This window comes from Cricetulus griseus, chromosome 5 (assembly GCF_003668045.3).
Source record: "Cricetulus griseus strain 17A/GY chromosome 5, alternate assembly CriGri-PICRH-1.0, whole genome shotgun sequence".
Lineage (NCBI taxonomy): Eukaryota > Metazoa > Chordata > Mammalia > Rodentia > Cricetidae > Cricetulus > Cricetulus griseus.
In genome coordinates, this window is record NC_048598.1 from 87,007,841 (window position 1) to 87,020,140 (window position 12,300).

General features: G+C 42.1%; 1 protein-coding gene across 8 annotated transcripts in view; it reads left to right on the plus strand.

The window, feature by feature from the left end:
* The window catches only part of Camkmt (calmodulin-lysine N-methyltransferase), a 365,650-nt gene that overhangs the window by 323,529 nt on the left and 29,821 nt on the right, over positions 1-12,300 (plus strand). For 7 of the 8 annotated variants that reach the window (XM_027417963.2, XM_027417961.2, XM_027417955.2 and 4 more), the window contains one exon: positions 6,557-6,631. The exons of the other annotated variant lie outside the window; for it this stretch is intronic. In XM_027417963.2, the coding sequence (XP_027273764.1) occupies positions 6,557-6,631 (75 nt within the window). The remainder of the gene's footprint in view (positions 1-6,556; positions 6,632-12,300) is intronic. 8 annotated transcript variants of the gene reach the window in all.

Genomic DNA, 12,300 nt, shown 5'->3' on the forward strand with positions numbered 1-12,300 from the left:
GATTTTTAAGATAGGGCCTTTCTAGATTGCCCTGGCTAGCCTCAAACTTGTGACCTTCCTGCCTCAACCTCCTGAGTAGAATGACAGGCATGCACTACCATACCTGGCCAGATTTTTATATTTAGTCTGATACTCTGCTTTTTAATCGACATATCCAGGCCATGTTCATCTAATACAATTACTGATATGGCTAGGTTCGAATCTGTCATCTTGCTTTTTGCTGTTTGTCTCATCTATTCTTTGTTCCTTTTCATCTTTTTGTTCCTCCTGTTAGATTAGAGTGGTTTTGTAGTTCTGTTTTTATCACTTTTTGTTGTCTTATTAACTATAACTTTATTACTCTTACTCTCACTTTAGATTTTATAGTATCGATTCTAGGGGAGAGGGTGCTTGCCTGTAAAGATGTATGTGGAGACCAGAAGCTGACGACAGAATATTGTCCTCCTTTATTCTCCCACCTGATTTTTTGAGACAAGGCCTCTCACTGAACCTGGGACTCGTCATCTTGGCTTCACTGGCTAGCTGGGTGAGCCTCTGAGATCCACCTGTTTGTGCCCTGCCCACAGCGCTGAGGATACAGGCACATGCTGCCACCACTTCCAACTTTTAAGTAGGTGCTGGGGATTCAAACTCAGGTCTTCCTATTTGCACAGTAATCACTATATCCACTGAGCCACCTTCCCAGCCCCTGTAATATACATCTTTAATTCATCAGAATCTATCCTCAAGCAATGTACCACCACAGGTTGCTATAGGAGCGTGTCATCATTCCTCACCTCCATCTCAGTGCTCTTGTTTGTCACTGTACCTGCTATAAACTTCACGATACTTAGCATTTGGTTAGCTTGTCCTCCTATTGTAAGTTTAAATCAATTTTAAGACACACATATATTCACCTGTAAAGTTATTATTCTTGATTTTCATCATTCCTTTGTGTAGTTACCTCTCTCCGTGTGCCATTTTCCTTCCACCTAAAGGACTTTCTTTGACATTTTGGGGATGTGCAAGTGTGATGGAGGTCAGTTCTTTCAGGTTTTGTCTGTTTGTTGTTTGTTTTAAATACCCCAAAGCATTTCTTTCTTTCTCTGGGTTATATTTCCATTGGTTGCAGGATTCTAGATAGACAGGTTGCTGTTTCATTCCTCCCAGGGCACCGGGGCTGTGCCCTCTCTTATCCCCTCTCTCCTCTGGAAGCTTTTTAATTAGCACTTCTTTCAGTCGGTTCAGTTATTATGTGGCATGTATTTTTCTTCACGTTTCGTATGTGTGAGCTTTGTTGAGATGTCTTTATCTTTGTGTTAATAGTTTTCACTAAATTAATAAAGTCTTCAGTCATTATTTCTCCTAGTATTTTTTTCAGCCTCCTCCTTTCTTTTAAGACCCCAAATATTAGATCACTTAAATATGTCTCCCAGTTTATTTGCACAGCATTAAAAAAAATAACTGCTCTATATTTTCTATTTTGGATAGATTTAAATCTTTGCAGTTATTTATTTATTTATTTATTTAATGTGTGCTCATGTGTGCGCTTGCCTACTCAGAGGTCAGAGGACAGCTTGGGGAAGTTGTCCATGTGGGTTCTGGGATTCGAACTCAGATCTCTGTCAGGCAGCAAGTGCCTTTTCTGCCAAGTCATCTTGTCAGCTCCATTTTGGGTAGTTTTTATTCCTATGTCTCCAAATTCTCTGATCTTTTCCTCTGAAATTTCTAACCTCCTGTTAATTGAGTCTGGTTTGCTTTTCCTCAGATATTGTATTTTCATCTTATACAATTTCAGAAGTTTTTAAGAAAGTGCCTACTATGTCTCTATACCACATTTGAAATACATTGCGTGCTATTCTGCACAGATGTTCATCCCTTTCTTGAAAGTCTGACACCTGTGTCAGTTCTAGATTGACCCCCAGTGCTCTGTGTCTCTCTTCAGTCTTTGGTAATGTATTCAGCATTTTGAGCTTTAACTTGCTGGGATCTGAGTGGTTTTTATCATTATTATTATTATTCCTGAGAATATTTTTGAATTTTGTTCTGGGATACAGTTCTGTTAAGCTGCATCCATCAGCATTTCCTCTAAGGCTAATTATTTCCCACTTCTGAGCCAAGATGATTCTGGAGCTTTGTGGGCTACTTGATGGGAGCCGGCATTAGTCCTGCCCTATAAGCAGTGGTCCTGACCTGTGACCTCTGGTCCAGCCCCCCCCCCAACATGCTCATATGGTTCTTTCCCAACCTCAAATAGTTTATACACAAATGCACACACATACACACACATGCACACACATGCACACAAATGCACACACATACACACACATACACACTTGCACACACATACACACACATGCACACACATGCACACACATACACACACACATACAAACACATGCACACACATGCACACACACATACACACACATACACACACATGCACACACATACACACACACACATACAAACACATACATACACACATGCACACATATACACACTTACACACACAGAGACTGAGAGAGAGAGAGAGAGAGAGAGAGAGAGAGAGAGAGAGAGAGAGAGAGAGAGTTGGTTCCTTGGTTCCTTTCTGAATGATCTGAGAGCCATCTATGCCTGCCCTGAGTTCTCTCTGTACAGCTCTCTTCTGAATGGTCCTCTGCTCTGGCCACCTTGGTTTCTCCAGTCCCTACATTCCATATATTTAGCTTCAAAACTACTGGGTCCTCTCTCATGTATTTTCTCTCTGATACAACCTGGGATCTCCCCCAAGGCATCACACTGAGGTGCTTATTGTATTTGTTCATCCTCTTTCATGGGTTAATGACTATTCACTGTTACTACTGGCCAACGTGTGTGTGTGTGTGTGTGTGTGTGTGTGTGTGTGTGTGTGTGTGTGTGTGTGTGTTCTTTCTAAATTGTTTCAGTTGTCAGTCATTTTAGGTTAAGATGTAAAACAGGCCCCTGTTATTCCATCTTTGCTGGAAGCAGAAGTCTTTAGACAGAGTTTTCAGTAGCTTTCACATCAGTTCAGAGAATGACTTGATAACAGGATCCTCTAGTTATTGAATGCCTTTGTGTGCTAGGCAGGGCGCTCATTCAGATATTATGTCAACGGAGCAGCTATCGTGTGCAGTCCTAGGCACTGGAAATGCATCACCACCCCAGAGTTTAAGATTGACACCTGTGCTGGTTAGGAATAAGAATGGCCCCCATAGGCCCATATATTTGAGTGCCTCCACCCCAGGGAGTGAAACCCTTTGAAAGGGAAAGGTTCGGAAGCATGGCCTTGTTGGAAGAATGTGTCACTGGGGAGTGGGCTTTAAGTTTTCAAAAACCCAACCCAATGTCATCCTCTCTCAGCCTTTGCACCAGGATGTAGCTCTCAGTTCCTACTCTAGCCCCTGCCTGCCTACAGTCATGCTCCCCACCATGATGGTAATGGACTATGTCTCTGAAACTGCAAGGGGTCCCTACTTAAATGCTTTCTTTTATAAGAGTTTCCTTGGTTATGGTGTCTCTTTACAGCAATAGAACAGTGACAAAAGCAACATCCTTAACGATGATTGTATTTCGGGGGGAGGGGGGAGAATAAGCCACATAGCACAATTAAGGTTAATTGCTACTAGAGAAACCCACAAAGTAAGATAAAGATGGACAGAACGCTAATTCTGGACAGAGAAGGTATGGCAATGGTTTTAAAGAAGATGGTCAAGGAAGCCTGTCCGATAAAGGTCAGACACTTGCACAATGACTTGAAGGAAGGGAGTATGTGAGCCACATGGGTATCTGGAGGAGAGGTATTTAGAGTAGGAAGCCAACACAGAGCATGGCAGGTGCTTTTAAAGCATCCATGGGGAAGCCACAAGGGCAAACAGAAAGAGGAGGGAGCAACAATGACAAAGTCAAGACTGCCTGATGGAATGGGGTCTGCTTTCCTATCACAGGGAGGTAGACAAGATTTCTGATCACATGTATGGAATATATGGTGTGTGTGTATGGGTGTGTGTGTGTGTGTGTGTGTGTGTGTGTGTGTGTGTGTGTGTATACATGTATGTGTGGCCATGTGAGGTGTGGATGTGTGTGTGTGCATAGCCATGTGTGGTGTGCATGTGTGTGCATTCGTGGCTGTGTATGCTAGTCTCTGCATGGAGAAAAGGTGCATTGGTAAAGAAGAACTGAAAGGACCAGGTCTTTAAATAATGAAGTTGTCTGTCTTTCCAAGAGAGAAGGCCGACTAAGCAGATCTAGATGTATTTCCACGACGCACTATGCAAACAGTACAACTTCAGGTGTTTTCTGAGGATTCAGGGAAGTGGCCATCTTTCTCACCCCCATTTTACAGGCAACAGACAGAGTGGTTGAGTAATTGTGCAGACGCACACAGCCACTAAAGGTCAGAACCAAGGTTTGAACCTACGTGTATCTCTTGCACCAAAGCTAAATTCTAACTACACCACCACACTTTCTGCCTCATGGTTACAGTTAGAGGGACAGCCTGAGCTAAATTTCTTGAAATCCAAGGAAAGTACCTCTTGGAAATGTGAGCTATGTGGCCATGTAGGGTGTTTTGTTTCCTTTTAGACTCATCACATGGCCTCTGTGTTGATCCATAGCCAATTGCTGCTTAGTCCTGATCACTCCAGTTAGCCTTTGTTGAACCAGGAGTCTGAGGTGCCTCGGGAATCCAATATCCAATATCACCACAGGGTTCCCTGCCATTTGTCTTCTTTTGCCTTAGCAGTCACATATGAATTAGAAGCATCTAATAGTCATTGGCAAAAGGGTAAATTGCAAGTGATTTTAATACTTTCTGTCAAAACATATATAATGAATATATTACATTTATGATCTGTGAAGGTCTATTAGAGATCTATACTTTTGTTTGTTGTGGTTTTTTTGTTTTGTTTTGTTTTGAAACAAAGTCTTGCTATGTAGTTCAGGTTAGCCTCGAACTTACAACCCTCCTCCCTCTGCCTACTAAATGTAGGAATTACATGCACATGTCACTACCTCCAGCTACTGCTGTTTTTAAGCCATCTTATTTGCATATAAACTTATAAACTCTTGAGGACTCTTCTGAAGAGGCTCACCCTCCTCCATGTCCAAGTCCAGGAAAAGCTGGTGGTGCTAGGTACCAAACATAAAGTAAGCCTTTATCTTTAGGGTTTCTTTGTCACGTGGCTATCAGGTGAGCCTAGGAAGTAGAAGAACACAAGGGCTAATTTGTAAAGCTTGTCCCTGTGTCACATAAGGTAACCTTTTCCTCGAAAGCCTTCCCTGGTATGTTCAGATGGCTCACCAGGCTGTCTCTGTAACAGAAAGGCTGGAGCACAGCACAGGGCCCGACACACAGTATACAGTAGGCACTCAGTAAGTGTGAGTTGAAAGAAAAAAAAAATTGAGTGACCAACTGGCCCTTGGCCTCCTTGGCACCATTTATGTCTATGAAATTGTATGAAAAGAAGTTTTGGACTGACCAGGGTTAAGTCTCAGTTTTTTGCACTCAAACATGATGTTGTCTCCGGGAAGAAATGAAAACCCCACCCAAATAGGCAAATACAATTGGCCAGGAATGGTATGATCACTCAGTTCATCTGTAAAGAATCGAAGTAAAAAATAGCTGCAGAATTTTACTTTTAAAATATAGTGCTTCAGATCACATATTTGGTGTGTGTGGGAGAAACGTCCTTGAAAATATTTATTATAGATTTATTATAGCTGGGCTGTGGTGGTGCACACCTTTGATCCCAACTCTCAGGAGGCAGAGGCAGTCAGATCTCTGTAAGTTCGAGGCCAGCCTGGTCTACAGAGTGAGTTCCAGGGCAGCCAGAGCTGTTACATAGAGAAACCTTGTCTCTAAAACAGAACAAAATTTTGTAATAAAACGTTCATCATCACAGCTATCATCTGTGAGCTCCTGGTTGGCGTCGTAAGTGTTGCTAGAGTCTTCCAGTGCATGCTATTAACCATTGTAATTAATATGCAGTTTAACACCTGAGCCTCTTTTTGGGATACTGTCAGTAGGGAGGAATTCTAAAGTGTGCTTAAAGGCCTGAGAACCTCCACATGGAGGCCAACTGTTCTTTCCTTCTGACTTGCCATGTTGTTCATTTTGTCAATAAGAAATGTGGCTGACGTGGCAGGCAAGAGGGGGACACACAGTAGATTTCACATGACTTGTTTTTAAAAATTCATATTCCTTTATAAATTTGTATTCCGGTCGGATGGAGAATGTTTCAGTTTCCGTCTTCCCCTCATTGTTGGGAAGGGTCAGGGTTCATTCTAACAACTGAGGTAATGGTCGACTTTATCTACAAAAACCTCTAAAACCTAGCAAAAACTCAACTCTCCTGTTTCACTAGAGAATTCGTCCTCCTCTACATTTAAAGACAAAATGAAATACAGAAGACAGTTACATCCTAGGGTTTTTTTTATCATTATCTTTTGAAATAATTTGTATATACCTTTTAAATAATTCCATGTGCCACAAAAAATAATGTTAATAGCGAAAAATCAAAAGTTTAAAAAAAAATACCCTAAGTATAATTTTTAAAATCTTTTCCTCCTCAAGCGTTTTACGATGGGATAATGAGACAGATGTCTCTCAACTGGAAGGACATTTTGACATTGTTATGTGCGCTGACTGGTAAGTACATAAAAATCATAAAACTCCTGTTAGGGGGGAAAAAATAGCTTTGCTGGAGTAATTGGTCCGCGCTGCTTTGCTGACGGCTAAGCGAAGTCAACAAACGAAGCACAAAGCCACCTTAACCTCAACAAATTAATATTCATCTCCATGTGACAGTTAGGAGGTAGTCTTCTATCACACAGTAACTTCTACCACATTATTTCCCAAAGATTGATTTTCAGAAGCATTTCCATTTTCTGGAATTGCCTCTGTTTCATGCTTGACGTACCAGTAAATGGATGACTTAGGCAAATTGCAAATAATTATGGCCCGGAGAGGAACAGTCTGGAGAAAAGGGAGTTTATCAACACAAACAGCTCAATTAGCTTACTTCTTGGGAGAGATCTGATATAAGGGATATACATGTGTACACACGTACATACTCTTTGGCAAATAAACATATCTGTGAAATACCTTGGGGGAAATAGCCTTTCTTAAAGTGTGTTTGATGTCTAATGTTTTCAGCAGGCTCAGAGCTCACTCTTAGTTATACAGAACACCAAGATTGCACAATCACATTTTATTCTTATGCAAATAACATCCAAATCTGTCAGGTGTCTGATCTTTTTAAGTAAATTTACCCTAGACATTTTGTCTTCCACCTTAGCCCCCCTCTACTTATTTGTTAATGGGAGCCTGACCCTAGTTGCAGGATTCATATGCATAGACCTTCGAAATTATTCCAGCTAATTTTGTGTCTTTCTGCATTCAGCCTGAGTAGTTATTTCAGTGTGTGGAAACATGGGCCGTAGGCAAGTGTTCTCCCTGTCCAAGGTTAAATCTTACTTGGAGTTTCCCCACCATCATGATTGCATTAGATTTGAAAACAGCAAGTTCAGATTCCCATCTTCCATTCCACTGATGAGCTGGATCCTAACACCCAGTACCCAGGGTAGGCTTCAGCCAGAGGAAAGCAGATACGTTCTTCAGGAAGTAACTTTAGCACTATTTCTATACAAGTTCCAGTGGCCAACCTTCCCACCAAGTCAATGGGATTGGTTAGGTTTAGGGTTTTCATTTTGTTTCAGTTTTGAGACAGGGTTTCTCTGTGTAGCCCTGGCTGTCCTGAAACTCATTCTGTAGACCAGGCTGGCCTTGAACTCAGAGATCTACCTGCCTCTGTCTCCTGAGTGCTGGGATCAAAGGCATACACCGCCACCACCCAGCTGTTTTTTTGTTTTTTGTTTTTGTTTTTCAAATTCTCCCTCCTCCTCCTACTACTAGTAGTAGTATTATTTTCTTGGACTTTCCAGTAAACAGTAAGTATTTTGTTCTACTTTTAGCAAAGTGTTTCCAGTTTTCCAGGGTCATTTTGGTCTCCTTGCTCTAATTGCTAAACACTTTTTTCCCCCAAATACAAAAGAAGCCCTGATCTCTGACTGATCAGTGACAACATGCCTCCATGCTACACCCCCCCCAAAAAAAAAAAAAAAAAAAAAAAGGAGCTCAAACCAACCCACGTGGTTTACCAAGTAATTTAGCAAATGCCCTTCCTCACCGAGCATGGGAAAGGACCTCCAGGTTTTGCTGTACAGATGAAGATAATGCAGCCAGGATTAGATGAGATTAACATGAGTCAGACCAGAGAGCGGCAGCAAGATGACGACCAGGGGCAGTGTCTTCCCGAAGGTTCAGATGAGGGTCAGACCCGATGTGCTCTGATGATGTGGGAAAGGCAGGAATGGCCAAGAGATTTACTGTTAAATTGTCCTTCACGCAAATACCAGAATGGCCTGGCTTTGTCATACTTGTGTCATGGACACTGACACCATGCCATCTTATTTGTACCAAAGGAACTAGCAGAGGAAGTAAGAGTTAAGCTCTTTCTGAATAATGTTCTCAGGTTAAAAAATAGCTGCACAACATAGTCTCCCCCCTTCCCCAACCTAACTGACAACAGGGTCTTATAGAATTGATAAACATGCTGCATGTTCAGTTTAAGGCTTTCATTACAGATATATAACACAATGCAATCTTATACACACGCATCTGGTGGCTGTGTAAGAATTATTTATGGAGTCAAATGAACTAAATACCCGAGGCTTCATTTTATAAATGGCTTTTCTACGCATGAATCGATGGTTAAGGTTTTTCTCCCCCTGGTGTTATAAGTGCCCGAATGTCAGCCTGTCTGTAATTTCCCATTTGTAAATGTAAAACATTAAGCTACTCTTTACAGTGACGCTGATATTATTTCCAAAAGAAATGCTTTGGTAATGGTCTCTCTTCATATGCACAGAGATGGCTAAGCCGCTTAGAAACTTCCAGAGTAGAGTGATGTGTAATATCCGTGCTGTACATCTGGCAGTGAAGCGTGGGGTTCCACATATTCCCTACATCCAGTTGGTTTGGTGTTGCTCCATGGGAGTGAAAAGTGTTGCGTAGGAGTGAAAGGAAGCTGCCCGTAGATGCTGCCTCCACGATGAAACCCAAAATATTCGATGCCAGAAAGAAGTGCCACACTTCAATAGATCACGTTGTATCTTGTACCACCCTTTATCATTGTCAGTCAGTGAGAGCTGGAGGGGGCCATATGAAGCATGAGGTGAAGTTTGAATATTAGGCACATGGATTAAATCCTTACTAAAGCATTTCCAGCAAGGGTGGCATTGTCTGATTTGTTGAATAGCTATCCCGTGGTACTTCTTGATCTCATTTACATGAAAACAAGCTCCATTCATTCACCTATCCCAAACCCACACTTTGGTTCAAGTAAAATGCACATGATTATGGTGAGTGGTGATATGTTTATGTTCTTAAATCATTCATATATTCCTATATTTACATTCAAATGTTCATAAACCTGGGGGAGGGGAAGAATAACTCATTTCCCAGAAGAGACAGTCCCTTACCCCAGATCCAAATTTAGTCGCTCAACTAGATTATAAAATAAAGAGGCAAACTGTGAAAGCTAGTTATTATTTCACCGTTCAGCATTTTTGACAATGAAAAATAGTTTCATGGTTCAATAGTTCCTAAATAACTTGTAAAATATCAACTTTGAAATAAATAGAAAGAAACATGGAGGTACAGTCACACCTATTAAAAAGGGGGGAGGGCTGTTGACAAACATCAAAATATTAGAATATTTAACCACAGGGGTAGGGGGAAAAAACCCTGCCCATTAAATTCTTCCATTGATTTTTTTCAGTGTTGAGTTTAATAAAAGCATTCCTTTCTGCAGGAATGCAGTACGTACGGCCCATCCTTGATGTGTTAAGAAGAGCAAGCCTTGCTAATTCTTAGCCTGCCTTTCCAGACTCTAGTTCAATCACACTCCTAATCGGAGAGTCTGGAAGTAGCTTCCCATTTATCTCTACCATTTGATGGTTCTCCAGTTTATTGTAGTTTTGCAAATATAGAAATGACGTTGTGCATTTGAGTTCTCACAAGGCTTAGGAAAAAAAAAATGTCTGAAATGCTACCCACTGCCTGATCCATGGAACTGGATTCATAGGACAGCCAGCCCATCTGTGAGTCAGAAACTGAGGGCTTGGGAGAGGAACAGAAGCAAGTACACAGGCCTGTTACCCTACCTTCACAGGCCACCTTGCTTGTTCCTGCAGCATCTTTGCACTGACTGCATACTATAGATTGTTCCCTTTTCCCAATTCGTTTTACTTTCTTCTAAATGATGGGAAAAAGCTGTTTGGCTTTTAAGTTGTTTTTGTGAAAAAAGTTTTTTTCCTCCCTCAAAATGGAAATGCTGTGGGCTCTGAAAGTTCCTTGTTTTCCGGCTACTGTGAGATGGCCAGCCTAATCACTACTCACAATCCCTGGCCCCAGAAAAGGTCTTTAGCCCCAGTGTAATCAGCCCTTTCACTTCAGGTGGGAAGATGTCCTCTGTGAAAATCCCCGAAGAGCCCAGAATTGCACAACTGAAGGGGCAAAAGCCAAGAGAGGTTAGAATGGGGCCTCGCTGGGCACTACCTCCAAAATAGGTTCATGAATGCAGAGAGAGACTGCCCCTCTGTTGAAAGTGAGATCTGAAACAGCCAACCTCACCATCAAGACTGCATCGGTGTCTTCCTTCCGGTGCATAGTGACAAGGAAGAAGCATCTCCTATGCTCTATATGAATGAATGGATTTCACTAGAAGGAGAGTGATACAGGCTCCCAGCTCTGCAGACAGAGGATTCTGAGGATGTCATGAGGATTCAGCACTAACCTTTGTCAGAAAATCTGACTCAGATCAGTGGAACAAAGTGATCATTGCTGCCATAGGCAGTGATCTGGAGGAAGGAGTCCATGTGCGGCAGAGTGTGTGCTTTAATGGCCAAACTGGACTGTCAAGGTATTTTGATCCGTAACTAAAGGGAGAGTTGAAAGGTATCTCCATCCCCATCACTGACCCACTCAGCCTTTTTAAATAGACCCACTTAAGCTGCTGCTGTTCTCTGAGCCATTAGGACTTATTTAAAGGGGTGAATTTTCGGGAGATTACATATCACTCCCACTAAAGCACATTGAAATTGCTCATATGACGACGTAGCCTACAAAGCGTTATGAATTCTGCATGGAAGCTAAGTAGAAAAGTGAGCTTGCTTGGAATAAAGATCTTTTTAGAGGACTACAAGAATTACTTTTGGGAAATTTGATTTGGAACGATGGGGTAGATGCCATTACCTTCGAAATGACTGTGTTTGGAATGTGTTCCGGGTGTTAAGCTGCACTTTACAGTTCTCTGTGATGTTAACCTCTTTGTCACCATTACGAAGGCACAGTGGAAAAGAGTGCTTTGTAAGGGTGTGCTGGAGGTGCAGCCGGCAACATGCTGTTCATCGTTTCCTAAGAGTCTCACCAGCTCTTAGAACATGCAGAAATAAACCAAGAGGAGTCCTTTGCTTAGCTGCAGCTTATCCAACCAGACAGAGGTCTCTTGTGGGTCTACATGAACACCAGAGTCAATCTATCAACAATATCAAACCGCAGATACTGTCTAACCTCCCTAAAGAATAAGACTGGGTGTCATGAAAAAGCACAATTTGTAGAAGACTGTTCCAGCCCGATGTGTTCCTCATCAGTCTTTAATGATTCTGAATCACTGTTTAACTTGACCTTGTGGGACATCTTTGTAGCATTTAAATTAAACATATTCTTTGCTCTATGGTGTAAGGATGCAACTTTGTGAAAGATAATGCATTCCTAGGTTATCCTGGTTGCTAGGCACAAGTGAGGTTTATGCATAGTCAGGAGCTCAACAGAAGAGGACCCTTTCCAAGGGAGGAGATAGAGCTTTGTGCTTGCTTTGCATGTGTGAAGCCTTGGGTCCCACACCCAGCGATGTTGACTACTTCAGCATCAAGCCATCAGTCTCTCTTCCTCCTTCCTCCCCTCTGGCACTCTCTCCTTCCCTCAGACAGGGAAACCCAGACTGGTCTCAAACTCATGATAGTCCTTTAACCTCAGCCACCCAAGTGCTGAGATGACAAGAATACACCATCATGCCCAACTCATGCTCCATCTTCCCACAGTGAGACTCATCAAATTGTTGACACAGCCAACAACACTGGGCAAGGCCTGTGAGCACACTGTTTCCAGTCACTGAGATGCACACCAGATTTAAACTTCTTCCATTTCAAGGACCACGATGAGCTGCCTCGAGCAGTGAAGAAACAGAGTTCCAT